The sequence below is a fragment of the Artemia sp. Qi Xiang Cuo genome, chromosome 1 (genome assembly GCF_049724085.1).
Source record: "Artemia sp. Qi Xiang Cuo chromosome 1, ASM4972408v1, whole genome shotgun sequence".
Lineage (NCBI taxonomy): Eukaryota > Metazoa > Arthropoda > Branchiopoda > Anostraca > Artemiidae > Artemia > Artemia sp. Qi Xiang Cuo.
Window position 1 is genome coordinate 82,060,370 of NC_142794.1, and position 20,503 is coordinate 82,080,872.

General features: G+C 36.2%; 1 protein-coding gene across 1 annotated transcript; it reads right to left on the minus strand.

Moving 5' to 3' along the window:
- Positions 1–240: 240 nt before the first annotated feature.
- Positions 241–20,323, minus strand: LOC148956802 (uncharacterized). The gene is made up of 4 exons (XM_089092078.1): positions 20,318–20,323; positions 18,455–18,644; positions 7,217–7,374; positions 241–371 (listed from the first exon to the last, which is right to left on the minus strand). Exons 1-4 carry the CDS (start codon positions 20,321–20,323, stop codon positions 303–305), a joined length of 423 nt encoding a protein of 140 aa, XP_088948204.1. The 3' UTR covers positions 241–302.
- Between the last annotated feature and the right edge of the window lie 180 nt (positions 20,324–20,503).

Below are 20,503 nucleotides of genomic sequence, written 5' to 3' on the forward strand. Positions count from 1 at the left end.
TCAAGAAATTTGCTTAGTTACTGAAAAAAAAACAGGTTTTGACACCCACACTTTTTGAAGCTTCGACGACTTACTAGATGACAAGCGACAAAATTCCCTAAGGACTTGAGGCAGGCAGATTAAGTATCCACAAATCCTTTTAAAACATGCGTTGATCTTACAATCAAGTTACGGAAATCAAATGATATAACTTCCCCCCTGAAGATTTGTCTGGATATAGCCTATAGGTGAGCTTAGGAATTCAATTTTTGTCGTTTTATTTTATACTCCTTAATATAATAGTAAGGAAAAGAACTTCATTTTCAGAGTGTGTTATGCAGCTCACATAGGATTGGGTTTTTCTCGAAAACATTTTTACGCGATATCTTGACCTGAAAAAAAAGAAGATAATATTAAATCTACAGGAGTTTTCGCATGTACGTTCCATATAAATTGATAAGTTTATGTAATAACACATACAATATGACATCTAACATGCAACAGTATAATAACATTCAAAAGAAATCTGATGAAAAGTCTGAGAACACCTAAACATACAGCACAAAGAAAAAACATCATACACATTTTATAAAAGAACCTTAAAAAACAAAAACAACAAAAAACATCTATTATTTTAAAAGGACTAAACCCATGTGTTTATACATGCTAAGTATTGGATTTTATCTTTTTAATCCTAGGCATGAGTGACGCAGATACTAAAACAGTTGTACCACTGGATTTATTAAATACATATAGTTTTTAGTATAACAAATTTAGTATAACAAAATTGTTTCACTAGCATTTCTGAAGGGATAGGGTCTAGGAAAACGGGAGTGGATTTCAAGAAATTTAAGAAGTTTATTTGATTTAGTGGATTTTAGTTTCATATGCAGATTCTTAGTTTCGTCCAAAACATAGGTTTATGTGTCATTTTATATTCGATAAAATTTGTATTTTTTATTTGGATGAAGGATAAATAAGGGTAAAATCTAAAAAAATCGGGGGGGGGGGCAAAATCAGGTCTGGGGGGGGGGGGGCAAAACAAGGTCTGGGGGGGGGCAAAACAAGGTGTGGGGGGGGCAACTTCCCCCTGCCCAATACCAATCCATGCCCCTGCATGGTATGAGGCCAAGCAGCAGTTCCTCAGATGATGGAAAAATCCAGTGTCTGGTACAACTGTTTAAGACACGGGTCAAGTATGCAGTAATGGTCATTCTCCATATATACTATCTTTATAAATGAACAGTAATTGTATATTTATTTATTTATTCTCTTTCGAAAACGGGTCTATATTTCTTCGAGAAAATGGGTATCCTGAGATATTCTCGCCTAAAAAAAGATCTAAATAGGTCAGAAGCTTGAAAAAATTCGTTAAGAGCCTTAATTTTGAAAAAAAAGATTCATATCAATGGCGCCATTTTTGTATACATAATTGCAGTATCGTAATGACGTTGTCGCACTTATTTGGAAAAATTGAAGATTTTCATGCATGCAAAAGTTTACATTAAATTGCTTAAAGAACAAAAAACAGGTAATTGCAGAAATATTTGTATATATTTTGATAAGGGATTACGACGATTCAAAAACCTTAAACAAAACCCAAAAGTTTGAAGCTTAGTAGAAATCGGACTTGATTCAATAATCAAATATCTTTGAAACGACATTAAATTGCGTAAAGAGCAAAAACGGGTAAATACAAAAATATTTGTATATATCAAACTGTTACGAACTGTAAGTAAGGAGCGTGGTAACGAACTGTAAGTAAGGAGCGACCCGGCTCAATAGTAACCGAAACTCTAAAAAACGGAATTTTGATACCAATAGATACATCAAAAGAATCGGATTTTTATGCTGATTTTAAATATATAAGTTTCATCGAGTTTAGTCTTAGCAGTCAAAAGTTACGGACCTGAGAAAATTCACCTTATTTTTGAAAAAAGGTGGAAACACCCCCTAAAGTCATAGAATCTTAATTAAAATCACACCATCAGATTCAGCGTATCAGAGAACCGTACTGAAGAGGTTTCAAACTCCTATCTGCAAAAATGTGGATTTTTTTGTTTTTTGCCAGAAGAAAGATCAGGCATGCGTGTTTATTTGTTGTTTTTTTGTATTTTTTTCCCCAGGGGTAATCGTACCGACCCAGTGGTCCTAGAATGTCACGAGAGGGCTTATTCGAACGGAAATTAAAAGTTCTAGTGCCTTTTTAATTAAAAAACAAAAAGTTTTTAAAATAGAATCACTTTTTACAAAATTCTAACAAGGGATTAAAACAATTCAAAAACCTTGCAAAAACAAGAAGTATGAAGCTTAGTAGAAATCGTTGTTAGAAATCGGACTTGCTTGAGAAATCAAATATCTTTGACAATTAAAATGATGATTCTTTGGAACCACAGGGTTGCAGGGAAAGATATAGAAGAAAATGAAAAATTTTGGGATAAACTGGATCTGAGGTTAGAAATAAATTACTGCAGATTATGATTATGATTTTTGAAAAAGGGGAAGCACCTAACGATTTTAGAAAAACCTTAATTAAGCCCCTTTATAAGAAAGGTGATAGGAGTGAGTGTAGTAATTATCGAGGCATTAGTTTGGTCTCTGTAGGTAGCAAATTACTTAGTAATATGATAATTTTTAGACCGAGAGATGCTGTAGACAAAGTTTTAAGATAAGAAAAGAGTGCAGTTTTAGAAAAAGTAGAAGATGTGTCAACCAAATTTTCACTCAGTGGTTAATAATTCAGAAGTGCCTGAGTTGTCAAACACCTTTGGTCCTCAGTTTTATAGATTATGAGCAAGCGTTCGATACTTTTGATAGAAGAGCTTTAGCAAAGGTCTTATACTTGAATGGTATACCAGACGAATACATTAAAGTGATTAGTGTTATATACGAGAATAACACAGCTGCGGTTATGGTAGGAAATGAAGTTAGCAGCTGGTTTTGCATCAAATCAGGAGTTAAGCAGGGTTGTGTCATATCCCCTTCATATGGATTATCTTGATGGACTTTGTCTTAAGGAGCACAGGAAAGGCAATGGGAGACCAAGGAATCAAATAGGGAATGAACTATCTTAAGCCTAACTGGCTAGCTATGACAAAAACCAACAAGGAGAAAAATCTAAATGAAAAAAAAAACACAACAAACGACTCATTCGCCAGTGGAGCGAAAAGAAAAGAGAAATACAAAACAACGTAAACTGTTTGCCTGAATCATATACAAGGTTTCTTCAGTACGACAGGCAGAAGAAGAACAAGATAAAAAAAAAAAATCAAGTTAAAAAACCAATAAAACCACCACCAAAACAAAAAATACACAATTGGCGCAAACTGATCCACGTAGGGAAAAGATGCTAATATGGAGTTACTTCAGTGAGAGCACCAGAGCAACTGCGGAAAAATAAAAAAAGGGAAATTACTTTAACTATTCTGTTGCGAAATAATCCTTTTATTGGCTATTATTGCAGCAATTCGTTTTGGTCTAGCAGGTAAAATAGTCCCCTGGTGCTTATTTATAATCTTAACTCCCTTATTGACTGCTGATTCGCTCTTTAGAAGATTATAATAAGTTGGGTCAAAATTTAAACTACCTATGTCCCTATTTATTGAAAGGTTAGCAAACATATGTTTTTTTAATTTCAATGGCTTCTCTCGCCCACTGTGTATATCCATTATCATTTGAAATAGCTAAGGCCTCATCAAATTTTACAAAGTGATCTGGTTGAAACCAAATATCTTCTGCTAAAGCTGAAACGAAAGTTTTTGGATGCTTGCTTAATTTTAGGGTTTTTTCTATTGAATTTCGATGTTCAAGAAATCTTTCAACAAATTGTTGGTGAGTCCTACCAATATAGAACTTCCCACAAGAACACGGAAATTTTATACACCCCACTTATTAAATTTCCCCTGGTTAAATCTTTACCAGAACTAAAGAAACTACCCATTGGCCTCAACGATTGGAAACATGTATCAATACCAAATTTATGCAAAATCCCTGAAAGTTTCTCACCCAAACCAGGTAGAAATGGCAATGAAATGAAAATTTTTCGATACATCTAAATCTAAAGACTGAGAAACTCCAATAACCCTACTATCATGTTCAACACGTCTATTTTCAATTAATTTGTCAATGAACTTAATTGGGTAATTATTACAAAACAAAATATCCCTCAATTATAACAATTCCGAATCCAGAAATTCCTGGGAACAAATTCTAAAGTCTCTATCCACTAGTGATATTACAACCCCCCGTTTCACCGACATAGGGTGGCAAGGATGAAAATTAAAATACCTATCAATGTGCGTTGGTTTTCTGTAAATCGAGAAAAGTAAATGGAGATCCCTTTTAATTAATAAAATATCCAGAAAAGGTAATTTATTATTATCCTCAAACTCAACTGTAAATTTAATATTATTATCAAAACTATTTAAATGCTTACAAAATAGGTCTAAGGAGACCAATTAATGTTTCCAAACGCACACCATATCATCCATAAACCTACCCCAGAAACAAGGGGAGATTCCAAAACTATGTATAGCAGAGGTTTCAATAGCATCTATGAAAAGATTTGCCAATAACGGAGAGAGAGAAGCCCCCATAGGTAACCCAAAAATTTGTCTATAAAACTCCCCTATAAAACCAAAAAAAAAAAAATTCATTTACTAGGATAATTAGTTTCATAATGACTTCAATATCCAAACTGGCTAAAGTCACATCTTGTATTAAATCAAAGTGTTTTTCTAATTTACTTTTTAAAATGTCCTCTTACCTTTTTAAATCACAATTTGAATACATGGAAACAACATCGAAACTACAAAGAATTGAACTATCCTACAACGTGAAATTTCTCAATTTATTAGTAAAAATATAAATGATAATTTGTTGGAAGAAAAAGAAGTTTTTGTCCCACCACCTGAACAATTAACAAACCTACAACCTGGACCTCGATGTAAATAGACTGATAAGGGCAGCTAAAGTACAGGACATGCCTCTGTTAAAAAATTAAGTTTCTGTATGTATTTCATAATGACAAAAGACAAGCCGGGGCAAAAGTTAACGATCAACATTTTATAAAAGCTCCAAGCAATGAAATAGATATAAATAACGACGATAGAGTTTATAAGGACGTTAGCCAAGAACCTGATACTGTTTCAGCCTCTACTAAAAGATAAAGGTTCGGTGTTGTGTTTTTCATAATGACAAAAGACATGCCAAGGCAAAAGTTAAAGGTCTAATAGAAAAAAAACGTAATTTTACAAAAGCACTAGTTCAAATTTAAGGTCATTTAATCGCAATCGCAAGTAGCGAATCTGCAACTTGGACCATCATGTAAGACTAGACCAATAAGGGCAGCTAAAGCAAAGGCCATTGGCATTAAATTCACAATGGGTGAAAATCAACAACCTGGACCATCAAATGAGACAAGTCCCCCCCCCAAAAAAAAATTACAAGTATTATAAACTATAATTCGTTGGAAGAAAACGAAGTTTTTGTACCATCACCTGAACGACTAACAAATCTACAGTCTTGACCATTATGTAAGACTAGACCAATAAGAGAAGCTAAAGTAAAGAGCATTGGCAAATCGTATTGAACCCACAAACCTCTGGTCAAGGGTCACACTTTCATCCACCGTACTGTGGCAAGGCATTCAATAATTGAATTTTTTCCACAAAACTGTATATAAAATTTGGATAAAGGTATTATAACAGCCATTCTGACGAATCCGAGAGGCTAAGGTAAAGGGTATTAAAAAAAAGTCAAAAGTAATGATAAACGAAAATGAAGATAGTCAGAATACTTGCGTTAGCGAAAATTGCAACGAGTCAAAAACAAAAGTGAAGAACAAAGGAACATCCGGTTCGAAGATAATCAGCCGAAAGAACTAAAACAAGTCAAAACAAAAGTGAAGATCAAAGAATTATGCGGTTACAATACACGCGACAACAAGGAGTAGAATGAAATAGAAATGAAAATGAAGAACAAAGAAATATGCGGCTAAAATATATGCCACAGCTAGAACAAATAAATATGCGGTTAGAAGATGAGTGGTAGCAAGAATTACAAGCGACAGCGAGAAAGCGAGTGTAAATGACCACAAAAACGATCTAAATAGGTCACGACTTAACCTGTGGTGACGTCATGACATCAAGAAGAGGCTCACGTCTGCGGTTAGAAGACAAGCGGCAATAAGAATCCATATATAGAAGCCTGCCGCGTGCCGAGTGCCAGGGCCCGACGAAGGAGCAGCCGGACTCCCGGCGCTATATATATACATACACGTTATATACATTGATATATATGCAAGTTTAAAGTGTTTGCAGGTTTACAAATTCAAGATAATATAAGAATTATACAAAACAATCAAACAATTCGTGACATGAACTATGCCAGATTAAGGTCACATGGAAGTAAGGATAATAAGAAAAAGACTTCACTATTATTGTGAATGTCTTGGCAACACTTACTATTCATGAATTCTATACTTGTATTACAAATTTACACAAATAAACAAATCATCCGTTCAGAAGCTAATCTAAAATTGGACTAAAGTCCATCGTAAAGGTAATTAACAAACACTAAAATAAAATTTGGTTTTAATTTATTTCGGTGAGGATTTGAATTTATGACATCACCCCCTTAAAACTTTAATGTCTTGACCATTCTTTAAAAACAACTGAAAATTTCATGTAAGCGTCATTAAAACTCCAAACTATGGAGTTTGGATAACGCGACTTTCCCAGTTGCTTTGGAGGGCGTACCTAAATTATTCAGAAGCCAATTGAACTAAGCACATGAAGCAAATATTTTTTTTTGTGTTTCAATTTTTTTCATGTTTTTATGTTGTTTTTTAATTGTTTTTATTTTAGTGTAATAATTATAATTCTGAAGAAAACGCTAAGTGAGTTTTTTTTTATCTTCGCTAATGTGCTCGAGTATGGATAATTCGATATCATTTTAATGTGGACTCAATCAAACAGTGTTTTAAAGAGTTCGTGAAAATAATTAAAAGTTTTTATTTGATCAAATGTTTCTTGGCACATTTTGTTATGTATTTTTTAGTTAATCAAATGACTGAAATTAAAAATTACAGTTTCATCAATTAAACATTTTAAGACACATTTTCCTCTGAATTTTCTTTTTATGCGCCGACTTAATCCGGGCATAAAAGGGTTAAATTAGACCAGATTTAGTTTTAATTTAGATTTAGTTTAATTAAATTTGAGAAAAAATCACGTACGTTGGGTTTTAAATCACTAGAAGACATCCAGGCGACACCAAATGTCGGAGTTGTATGTCCAAAATGGAAGACTAATTGATCTGATCTCAAGCTGGTTTCTACGGCAACGACTCCCATCAAACGGCTTTGAATATCAAGAGATTCCAGTTCTGGGGCATCTATAAAAAGTATGGAAATAATCTAGCTTTTGTATTATCAAGAAACTTTCTTTGGTTTCGTGACACCAAGAAGAGTTCAAAATACAGAACATTTTTGCGAAAACATTTCCATTGTAACGGAATTCCTCTAAGCTATTATCATAAATGTAATGCCCATTTCTATTTTGACCTAAATCCCTTACTAACCTAAACGACTCTAAGCATGGAGAAGGACAGGACCGTGTACCAACGTATAAGGCAAGTATTGATTAGCCAAACTAGACATTCAGTCGAAAGCTTGGTTTTGGCTCTGCCATTGCCTTATACATTGATATATCTGTTAACGAAAGCTTAGTTTCACCTAAATTTCTGCTGGGTTCGTGACTAGACTAATATAGCATTTTGATTTTAAACATTTAAACGCACAAAACTAATAGACATTCTGAACCGGAGCGAAATGTAGACCCTAGTTTTATCTGAATCTAGCAAAGATGGAAGGACGGTGGGAGGCATTTCCTGGCTCTTTGTGGTCTTGGATTACGTTGTCTATTGTGAAAGAATTCAACCATTCCATTCCTTGAATTTATACCGAATTCTGTGTTTGAAGTTGCTTCGAGAGGATCACTTCTCTACAGCAACCCACAAAAACTCGCCACTTTTCATTGGCAAATCATCGCTTTGAACAGGCAATTACACTCGTCAATTCTTTAAAAACTGCACTTGTCTCCTACCTAAGCTCAATATGTTCTGGCCTTGCAGCCTTAGACTCCTTAGCGTAGGATGACGAAGCGAGCCCTAATGGAGCAGATCTGACTAAACTCTTCGGGAGAACAGACTGTTCTACTAGTTTAGAGGTTTTGCGTACCAATCATCACGAGGTCACCTTGGGACAATACTGAAGTAGCCCTTTGTAATTTGACCCAATATAAAGTTATTTAAAGTTCATAATTAGAATTTAAATGCTAGAATGTCGAATTTTTTCCTGACACCTGTAGAAAAGGGTTTGTTTTCTACACTATAAACTTCGTAGTAGCCTAGCAATAGCAAACAGAAAAAAAACATTTTGGCTTCCTTCTACAAAAATGACAGGACACAAACAGAAGAGAATACAGAAAGTATCGGTATGCTTTACCCATTTTTTTTTTTTTTTTTTTTTTTTTTTTTTTTTTTTTTTTTTTTAAAGTCTGGTAAAACTGTATCAACAATGGTATGTATCCCTTTTGTATTTAGTTTTTTAGCTTTATAATTTTCTACATTGAAGCATCGTGTATTTAGATTTTTTCCATTATTTTTCCACAAGGAAGGCAAATGATTATTTTTCCAAGCCACACATGTCAAAACAATCACCAAAAACATTAAGCAAGAAAGAGATGAAATAAAATAAATATATATCTATAGACCATGACGCCATCAATGTTAAATCAAGAAATCAATAAGAAGTTGATACTCCAAGGTGGAGTCATTGAGCAATTGGAGAAATTCCAGATTATAGTGATAGATACTAAGAAACAACCCAACAGAAAAATTCGTCCCAATGCCAAAGACCTTGCCCCATATAATGGCTAGGATGAGACAGAAAAGAAATTTTTTTAATTGTTGCTTTATGGTGGAAAACTAAAGGCTCCCAGGCTCCCTAGAGATTAATATTAACTATTTTTTTTATAATTTATTCTCTTTTATTTTCTTTAATAGATATAAAAGCGGTTTTCGCGAGATTCCTGGAAACACTTTCCTGGAATCACAGCAGTTTTTGCACGTCTCGGAAACTGCTGGAAAGCGGAAAGCATTGGAGCGCAAAAACTATTGGAATAGGAATAGAATCTAGTGGAATACGTCTGTTTTGGCATAAGATTTTTCATCCAAAATTGACCATAATGTGCATTTAAGTAAAATAAATCTGATTATAAATCGAATGGCTGGAAGTAGTAAAGCTTATATTTCAAAGATCCCATGTCTTACAACAATAGAAACCACCTTAAGGACCGAAAAAGATATTACCGAAGCATTTGCTATTCATTTCAAAAAAGAAGTGCCCTCAGTACTTAGAGCAAGGCCTAGAGTGTACAAGTTGCATAAGAAAACAAATTTCAAGAAGGAACGTGTATGTCTATTTGCTAAATTCGGGCTAAAGGAAGCTTTCAGGACGTCCTATCCCTCTTCAGCGTCAGGAGAAGACGAAATAAGAACCTAATGGATCCTAAAAGCAGGAGAAACTTTTCATGATGCCTTACTTCATGTATATAACCACGCATGGACAACAAAAATATTCCCAAGAAAATGGAAACAGGCCATTATAATTCCAATCAGGAAACAAGGAAAACCTCAGATCTAATCAATTACTACAGGCCAATGTCAGTAACATCAGTGCTTGGAAAACTTTTTGAAGATACTGCAAAGGAGGTTAGAGTGGTTTGTTGAAATTAATAGAATTGTACCTAATTCCCAGGCTGGCTTTCGTAAGTGGTGGAATACTGTAGATAAATAGTCCAACTTGAATCAGCTGTAAGAAACACCATAAATAGTGGCGAGGTTGTGATAGCAGTGATACTTGACTTTGAATCAGCTTTTGACCATGTTTGCAAGAATTTCATTTGCCAAATCAAACAGTTGGTGGTAACGAACTGTAAGTAAGGAGCGACCCGGCTCAATAGTAACATAAACTCTAAAAAACGAATTGATACCAATAGATACATCAAAAGAGTCACATTTTTATACTGATTTCAAATATGTAAGTTTTATCAAGTTTAGTCTTACCCATCAAAAGTTACGCGCCTGAGAAAATTTGTCTTATTTTCGAAAAAGGGGGAACCAACTCCTAAAAATCATAGAACTTTAATGTAACTCACACCAGCAGATTCAGCGTATTAGAGAACCCTACTATAGAAGTTTTAAGCTCCTCTCTGCAAAAATGTGGAATTTTGTATTCTTTTGCCAAAAGAAAGATCACGGATGCGTGTTTATTAATTTTTTTTTTCAGGGATGATCATATCGATCCAGTAGTCCTAGAATATCGTGAGAGGGTTCATTCGAACGTAAATTAAAGTTCTAGTGCCCTTTTTAAGTGACCAAAAAAATTGGAGGGCAACTTGGACCCCTCTCACGCTCAATTTTTTCCCGAAGTCACCCAATCGAAATTTTTAGATAGCCATTTTTTCAGCATAGTCGAAAATCTAATAAATATATCTTTGAGGATGACTTAATCCCCCACGGTTCCCGGAGGAAGGGCTTCAAGTTATGAACTTTGCCCATTGTATACATATTGTATTGGTTAATGGGAAGTGTACAGACGTTTTCAGGAGGGATTTTTTCTGGTGAGGGGGGGGGGTCGGAGGAGGGGTTTAAGGGGAGTGATCTTTTCATGGAGGATGCTTCCTTGGGGGAAGGGACATTTCTATGAAGGGGGCGTCGGATTTCCCAGCATTATTTAAAAAAACAATCAGAAATTAAATAAAAGAAACAAGTTTTTTTCAACTGAAAGTAAGGAGCAACATTAAAACTTTAAACGAACAGAAATTATTACCTATATGAGGGAGTTCACCCCCAAGTCAATACCTCGCTCTTTACGCTAAAGTTTTTTTAGTACTTTCAAAAGAGCTATCTATTCTGATGAACCGGCCTTTGTCATTCAGGGGTTTTTGATTCGAACAAAATTCGAACTTTAGCGTAAAGGGCGAGGAATTGACTAGGGGACGAACTACCTTATATACGCAATAAAAACATACGATTATAGAAGTTCGTTACGTAAGTTAATTCGTAAGTTATGTCAGAACAAAATTTCGAGAAAGCCATTTAGCCAAAAAAAAAGTAAAATTAATCGGCAAATTTTGTTTTAATTATCCATGTACGGTGAAGCAAAATCAAAGCTACATTAATTCAAAAACGTTCAGAAACTAAATAAAAAAAAAACAAATTTTTTTTAACTGAAAGTAACAAGCGACATTAAAACTTAAAACGAACATAAATTATTCCGTATATGAAAGGGGATGTCCCCTCCTCAATGCCTCGCTCTTTACGCTAAAGTTTGACTCTGTCTCACAACATATTTAAAAAAAAAACTTTAGCGTAAAGAGCGAGGCGTTGTGGAGGGGACAGCCCCTTTCATATACGGAATAATTTCTGTTCGTTTTATGTTTTAATGTCGCTCCTAACTTTCAGTTAAAAAACAACTTATTTTTTTTATTTAATTATAAAAGGGATGGATTTTCCTTTCCACACTCAGCCAACTTCTTTTCTTATTAGTTTTAAGCGAGCTTCAGTTTAGCATCGATTCAATATCCAAGCTTGAATTTGCAGATGACTTTGTTCTATGGTCAGCAGGTAGAGAAATAAATAATACTGCCAACCATACTAATTCGGCAGTAAAGGAGTAAGCAGCCTTCCCTGCTGCAGAGCCTCCTCTGAGCGACTTCCCAATGCATATTACCTCAAATGAACGAGGTTAATGGATTCCTCCTCTAGAGAGTAAGATTAGGTTCCGTCCTCCCTGCTTACGTACATGAATACTGTCCAGTTGTACGATGTTAGCATAGTTAACTCGTTTCTTAGCTCCTCTGCAAAGGCTTTAACTCTTCTGGTTACACCCTTCATCTGCAGGCAATTGGAGAAGGTTTTTATTATTGAGACCGAGTCCCTAAAATGTATCAAGGTGGGTCCTTTTATCTGGGTGATCATAGGTTCCACTGTCAGTAAATAACATTCTAAGAGCAATAGAGGGGGAAGGTGAAGAGGCTCTAATTTTACCAATCTATGGTCAATCCTTAAAAAAACTTTTTACACCTCTAATGCAATCAGGATATGAATATCTATGATGAAGTATGACTAGTCCCACAGCTGGAGTGTTGTCATTGTCCGTGACACAAAACAATCGTCATCGATGAATCTAATCCACTTCATTTGTTGCCTTATAGAAATAAGTAATTTGTGTAAAGTTGCGTTACCTGCGTAGATGAATCTTCTTTAAGGGTAAATACCACATTTTTGTTTATTTCCATGTCTCAGAAACTCTTGAAGTACAATTCATGACAAAGTTAGTAATTTCATTTTTCGCTGAGAAGGAATAGAATTTAATATATTTATTTACAAAAATAGCAGTAGCTAACACGAAAGAAATATCAACATTGAAATCACATTATCAACGTTGAAAGAACTACAAAACAAAACAAGGAGAACGAAAAAAAAACCAACAACATCAAAAATAAAAAAGTAATATATGCTAATTCAAGGTTTATAGATAATGATTATCGTAGCCCTACTACTACTACTACGTAACAACCAACTGCACCACCAAGCAGCCTGAGGCCAACACAGCTACGCACACTCTTCCTCCATCCCAATTTATTCAAAGCATCCCTCTTTAAACCCTCCAAGAAGTTCATATTTCCCTTAAATCTTTCCTTACGACATCCTCCTACCCCATTCGAGGGTGACCTGCTTTTCGTTCGGACCTAGACAGTTACCAGACGAGAACGATCTTGGCGATAAATAAGAGTTCAAAAATGGATGACATCCTTTTAATGGTAACTTTCACACCTTTCTCTCATTGTAGCCCATATAAACAAGTAAGTATGACGGTACTAGACTCTTAAGGTCCAAACCGGCAGTGCTGATCTCCGTTTTGTGGCCCTCCAGCCAGGAGGTGCAATGGGGGGGTGGGGACCAGCCATCATGTGCTTTCTCACACCCTTCCTGCTTACCTTCCCCAGATTTCTCCAGGTGCCCATTTACTGGGTCGACTCTGGCTGAGCTTACAGAGTCACACCACTGCCCTTCGTCCCAAACCAAATTACTGGTCACGCCAGGGATCGAACCTGTGTCCTTTGGAAAAAGAATTCTCAACCCAGTGCACGTCCACTTAGCCAGGCATTATAGCTCATGGTCACCCATAAGCTGAATTTTAGGGGGGGACTTGCCTGGTCTAATCGGCACTTACAGTACCGTATAATAGATCTCAAAACAAAATATAAAAGTATAAGGTAACATAAATCAGCCAGGGGGACTGGAGTCCCCCCCCACCCTACCCCTTATGGGTGCCCATGCTATAGCAACAAAAGCGGGATTAACCCTCATTGTCCGTACAACTTACTGTTTGAGATACGGTCAGTCAGTCGGAAACCTAAAAAGATTCGTAGGCAATTTCCCTGGAAAATATCTAGCAGATCTTCCTCCGTTTTTCGGAGCGCCCGCACTTCAGAACTATACTTGACCACTATCATCACTGTAACTTCTAATATTCTAATCTTGGTTCACTTCCTATTCTTTAAAACTTTTGTCTACTGTGAAAAAACACCCTGGGCCTTGGCTATTCTAATTTTAATATCGTCACGGTACCCACTGTCTTTACTAATAATATTACCAGGGTAAGAGAAGCTGTCCACTTGATCTATCTTCTGGTTACTTAATATCACCTCTTGACCTTCACTTATACCTAATCTTAGCAACTTAGTCTTCTTAACATCAACTATCAAACCTATTCTTGCATCCTGAACTCACAAAACCTCCAAAAATTCGTCACATTTTGCAAACCTTTTCATCTAGCATGCTTAAATCATCAGCATAATCTAAGTCTAGGAGAGTTTTACTGCCCCAATAGATTCGGTGTCTTACCGCTGCCTTTACTGTGCTCCTTAAAACAAAGTTCACTAAAGCTCTTCAATTAGCAGAATCGAACGCTTCCTCATAATCTGTAAAACTGAGGAATAAAGAGGTTTGATGAATCTGGCACTTCTCCCTTATATTAATCCAAGAGTGAAAACTTGTTGGACGCATCCTTTCCATTTCCTAAAACCACACTTTTCTTATCTTAAAACTTCATCTACAGCATCTCTATTGTTTAAAAAGTATCCTCAGACTAAGAAATTTGCTTCTGATGCTGATGATTTAAGCATCCTAAATGAAAATGTTAGCGAAATAAATAATTTTTCTGAGGTTTTGTGAGTTCAGGATGATATAGTAAGTTGAAAAATTAATGTTAAGGAGATTAAGTCGCTAGAACAGGAATTAAATGAAAGTTAAGAGGTAATATTGGGTAATCAAAAGAGAGTCAAAAGAGAGACGGTCTCTTGTCGGCTCGTCACATATAAAGCAATTCAGGTTCGTTTTTAAATTGCTCATGGGTCTTTTCATTCTTATTTTCGACTTGCGGTTAGATGTAGGTTTTTGGGTATTCCTTTTGCGCAAAAATTACGCACGAAAAAGTGTTGTTCAACTTACTTGAATACTCAGTTTCACCACAGCTAAAATGACACCGTTTATTGCATTTCATACGCTGCACGCCATCTGTTTTGCTACTTAATCTCATATTTGGTATTCTAGATCCATAATAGATAGCGCTTCAAGGCACAATAAAAAGGAATTCAATCTTCTAAGATATTAAGTCCCTTTATGAAAAATATATGACACAGGTTGAAAAATCAGCACGATTAGTTCTATATATCAGTTTATATTTTCTCACCTCAAATCTGGAATCCCAAAAAAATCATATCCTTTTCTCACAGGTAAAATAGTGGTTTGTGAGCACTAGGTGGCACTGAGCCTTAGTCTATACAGATGAATGCTCGTTGCCCCCACTTTACTCTATACTACAGCATTTTTGCACTTGTGGAGAATCTGATCGTTCACGTGGGCATGCGTTCGGATGGGCTGGATATGGCATATGGAAGTTCATGATGATACCAAAAATACGATAGGATTTTGTTTCTGAAGACACACCTTCGGTAATTTAATACCTCATGTATGTGCCAATATGCCGGTAGGTGTCTTTCAGATCAATTGACGATTATCAATATGATTCTTGCAGTGCATCTGGTGTTGTGGCCTGACTGCCTATTTTTATATTTATCAGGTCCAAGATTTAGCCAGGATCAGCAAAATCCAGTGAAACAGTAAAATCCTACAGACGGCTACGTTTCAACTTGCTCTTTTGCGCTTTTCTCAAGCAGTAATGCCCTTTCTGACTCCCAAAAATAAAACTGGAGGATTGACATTATTGACTCATTGATGAGGTTGCGCAGATAGGCAGAATCTTTTTGCTTGGGCAGTGGTTCCCAGCCTTTTTCGTTCCGCGTACCCCTAATCAAGGCCCAAAAAGGTTGCGTATCCCTTTCTTGAATATCATTGTTTTACTTTTTTCTTAACTAAAATTAGATTTTCAAAAACAAGAGATTTATTGTCATATATGACGGTGCACAAATGTGTAAAAGTACGTACAAAATCAATTACAGAATTGAGGCTGCTTTTTAGATAAAATATTATCAAATCTTGGTTCGATGTCACTAACGGCAATTATAAGGTCATTTTGTACACTCAGTCTGTTTCTGTGTTTGGTTTTGATCAATGACATTGCCGAAAATAACACTTCAAAAAGGTAAGTGGATCCAAATGGCAACAAAACAGACATGGCGATTTCACTTAGTTCCTTGTATTCTGCTTTCACCTCTAAGCAAAACTGGGAAACAGCTACATTTTGGAATTTCATTTCTAAGGCTCAATCAATGGCAAGTTTGATCAGATTCTCTGTAAGCTTGTCACTAAGACCGGAGCTTGATGTCACGTCTCCAACAAATGGATTTTGGATCCAATCCTGGGCTCTATCTTGGGTCGTAATCGGTGGGAAATATGCCACAAGTTCATGTCACAACTTTGTCAGATGCTCCCGAATACAATCACAGATTGTGTTGAGGTTATCAATTTCACTGTCGTCCGGAAACTTTTCAAGGGTCGGAAAGACACTAACACTGTTTCTTTGAGCCTTTTTAAGACAGAACTCCAATTTCTTGACGAAAGCAGACATCTTTGAATTCAGGGAGAGTAAGTAATTAAGTAAGTATGACGGCACTAGACCCTTAAGGTCCAAACCGGCGGTGCTGATCTCCGTTTTGTCGCCCTTCAGCTAGGAAGTGCAATGGGGCGTTGGGGGCCAGCCATCCTGTGCTTTTGCACTCCCTTCTTGTTTACCTTCCCAAGATTTCTCAGGTGCCCATTTAGAGCTGGGTTGACTCTGGCTAAGCTTACAGAGTCACACCACTGACCCGCGTCCCAAACCAAATAACTGGTCACGCCAGGGATCAAATCCGTGCCCCTTGGACAAAGAATTCTCAACCCAGCGCACGTCCAATTAGCCAGGACGGCTTTACATTCAGGGAGAGTTTGTCCGTCCAGGAACCATGCATTGAGAGATTCAAGTCATTCAGTTTGTCGGAAACATCGGCAAGATAGGCCGGCCTGCAGACCCAGTGCTGGTTTTCAAAAAGTGAACTTAATGTAGACTTTTGATCCAGAAGAAAAATATGAACTTCTTGTCGAAGCTTAAAAACTCTGCTTAATATCTTACCACCAGACAAACAGCGAACTTCGGTATACAGAAGTAAATATTAATATTCCGAAACCATCTCTTGACAGAGCAACTAGAACAGTCTTTGATGAAGTTGATCACTTTTACAGCCTCGTTGAGGGTCTCGTGCAGATGCGCGTTCATCCTTTTCGATGCAAGAGCCTTGCCTGTGAATGATGCAGTGCAACCACTTCACCTTTGGATTTTTCTTCCTTATCCAGGCCATGAGCCCATTATTCTTCCCTGTTAGGGCGGCAGCCCTATCACTGTAAACTGAGAGACACCAGTCCCACGAGATGCCCCTTTCTGCGAAGAATTTTTCAATCACTTTGAATAGTTTTTCTCCTGTTGTTCTTGACTGTAGGTTCCGACAAAACAGAATATTTTCTCTTATGTCAGAACAGTCTTGATATCGGACAAAGACGATCACCTGGGCTTCACCTGACACATCCGTGCTTTCGTCAAGCTGTAACGCAAACATCTTCGTCATCTTTATTTGCTCAACAACCTGCATGACAATATCGCTTGCAATGTCGTATCTCCTTCTTGAAACAGTATTGTTCGGCACAGGCATAGACTGAAGGGCAGTAGCAGTTTTCGTATCGAACATTATTTCATTGACTTTCACTAGTGCTGGTAATATCAGACATTCGGGAATGGTGTGCGGTTTTTTTCTCTTTCGCAACTAAATAGGACACAGCATATGAAGCCCGGAGAGCCTTGGAAGAAAATGATGTCACTTTTGCAATTTCCAAACAGTTACTAGCGAATGCTTCTTGTTTACGCTTGAAAAACTCTATCGGCTTACCGACATGAGAAGGGTGCACATTACTGAGATGCCAGTTCATATGTGCAGGTTTCAAGGAACTGTTGGCCAAGACTTGACCACAAAGAACGCACTGTACATTCACTGGATCAGACTTTGTTACACTAAATTCGAGCCCTAGATATTCTGACAAATATCGACGTACTTTTACCGAACATGATTCGTCATATTTCTTCTTCTTAGGTGCAGGTTCTGAGTTTGAGGTACCATCATTCGGCTTCTTGTTATTCCTGACCAGGGATCTAGCCATGTTTGTTTGCAAGCACAGTTCACGAACTTTGTGTTTCAACAGATGACAAGATACGGAAATCGCTGCGTTCAAATTATCTGTGACTGAACTGATCGAGACCTTACGGCGATGGAGAAAAATTAGTGGGTTACTGAAAGCGAAAGTGAACGAGACCTTACGATTAAGGAGCAAAATTAGCGGGTTACTGAAAGCGAAAGTTTTGAAAATGAGTCTGAAATTAAGTACAATGGGTTATCTGATTTTGAGGAAAATGTTGGAAATGAGTCAGAAAAAAGTTTTAAAGTTGTAGACTAAATTAATTTTGGGACCTTCGCGTACCCCCTGCGAGGGTTTAGCGTACCCCCTGGGGTACGCGTACCAGCGGATGGGAACCACTGTGCTAGGGAATACCTACAAAGCCTGAAAGTGACTGAAAGTTAAGAAAAAAAAACACGGCTGAGAAAAGTAAGAAGTTTGACGATGTCCAATTAAGGTAAAGCGTTTAATCCTTAAATGAGCTTCAAATCCATCTTTTGCTTCTTGGTCTAGAGAAGTGAAATTCTACTAGTTAGATTAGGAAAAAAAGTAAGCCTTGTGTTTATTTTAACAAACATCTCTTGCCATGCAACTTAAAAGATTCTCATTTTATAACAAGATACAGATAATCACATTAAATTCAAAGACATAAAAAAATAAATAAAACAGACAAATAATTTACCTATGAAATACCTATTTATCGCTTCTTTAAGAGGCAGTAAAGTATTTTTGTTGGCTGGTATTTTCTGTCCAACGGTTTTAGCTAAAGTTTTAGCTATTAATTGTTCACCTTGTCTAGAGCAACTAACACCCTCTTTGGAACTGCCACGCTTTGATGTGCCAGACCATAAACCAGAACCAAAAACTGCTGCCTAAAATTGAATATGGCAACAAGTAAAGAGTATTAACACTAAGTAACACCTACTAATAAAGTAAAACTCCATGTTAAATATATGGCATATAAATCATCTAATCTATCATGAATTAGAGCATTACGTAGGGATTTTGTGAATGCGCTCTTAAAGGGTGTTAACACTTGGTAACACCTACAAATAATGTAAAATTCTATGCTAAATATGTGGAATTTAAATCCTCTGTTTTGGAAAATAACAAATACGTTCCCAGATTTTAATCTGCTGTCCAACACAACATCACATCTATCATGATTTAGGACATTACGTAGGGATGCTGTTAATTTTTGAATGAATGAATGGTCCTGGGATGAATGAAATGCTACATTATGAATGGCAAAAGCAGAGTAGCTTAAATTTAGCCCAGTCTGGATTTTTTTATACACAAGATTATAAAACTCTTATCTTGATGAGATTTGCATGCAAAACTACAAGCTGGCACATATGCAGGAAAAAAAGATACAGAGTCTAGCAACATAGAATCCTTTAAACTTCCTGATTCTTCGGAAAATTTCTATTCATTTTCATGCAACTCGTCTGTTTTGTAGTATTTTTTAACAAATTGCTGCTAGTGCCATAGCACCATCTATTTACATTATGAATGTTAAAATATAAAAACAGAATAGAACATAGACGACTTATAGGGCAATTAACTTGAATTATGCCTTTATTCTTTAAATTTTTTGAAATATAGAAACGTCAAAATGAAATTCTACGATTTACTTGAATAAACAAGAAGAAATGTTCTAATCATTTACTAAAGAAAATCCATTTTTCAAGTTTTTTTTAGGTAAAAATTCATCGTTAAAAATAAAAAAGTTCAGCGACAAAAAAAAAACGTCAATGTTGCCGATGGATAATTTCTCTTTTCATTGAAAACAACGTCAATGTTTGAAGAAACTGACAATTTTGCTACCGAACAATCAATCTATCGACCTTGACATTAATTTAGGACAGGAATTTTGCACTTCTCAGTAACAAAGCAGGTTGATACTCACAATCCGTTCAAAAACAAACAGTATCAGTAAATACACATTTTATACAGGAAAGGTCACTTTGCCTAGGTTTGCTAATAATTTAGTTCATAGCCAAGAATTACAAAAACCTTATAATCAAAAGTCACTGACTTTACTATTTGTCAAGTTCCATCATTCCAAAATACGCGATTACACTCTGAATTCTCTGTCAAGACCAGGGTTGCCACCACGGTCAGTCCCTAAAGTGCTACAATTGTCCGAATTTGCGTGCTGCACAGCGATTTTCGGTGCTATAGTCAAAAAATTGACTGAACATATAGTACTAAAATAACACTTTTCTCCTATTTTAGCAACCCTCAGCACGTGCTACAGTACTACTCATAATAAAATAGTGCTAAAACAGCACTTTCGTACTACAGGTGGTAATCTTTGTCAAGACTGGATGATTTGCATGTGTTGATTACGATCTGGTCTACCTTGGGTATTCTATGGATATTATATTGTTTGTTTCTTCTGTTTTTCTTAGATATTGAGTCACTGTAAAGGGTGCAGCCAAACTCAAAAGATGGTATGTTTTGCCAATAGAAACAATTCTTTGCTTTTCAGATTCTTCTTTCACTAATAAAATCGCCTGACTCTTTCTACTTTATTCCTCACTTCCATTTTCTACTATATTATGCGTCGGATCTGCGCAATCATCTTCTAATACCTCAATCAGAAATAATTTATAACAAACAAACCAAAAAATGTGAAGAAGAAAAAACGAGGATGATTCCAGAGGAAAGATAAATATGCAGGTATTTTGACTGAGACCTCTGCTCAATAGTTATCAATACAAAAAAG

Excerpts from the sequence above, each read along its gene's own strand:
- LOC148956802 (XM_089092078.1), bottom strand. Across the intron at positions 7,375-18,454 it reads GATAAATAGGTATTTCATAG|ATGCCCCAGAACTGGAATCT; the intron begins GTAAATTATTTG and ends TACTTTTTATAG. Across the intron at positions 372-7,216 it reads CTAGTGATTTAAAACCCAAC|GTCAAGATATCGCGTAAAAA; the intron begins GTACGTGATTTT and ends CTTTTTTTTCAG.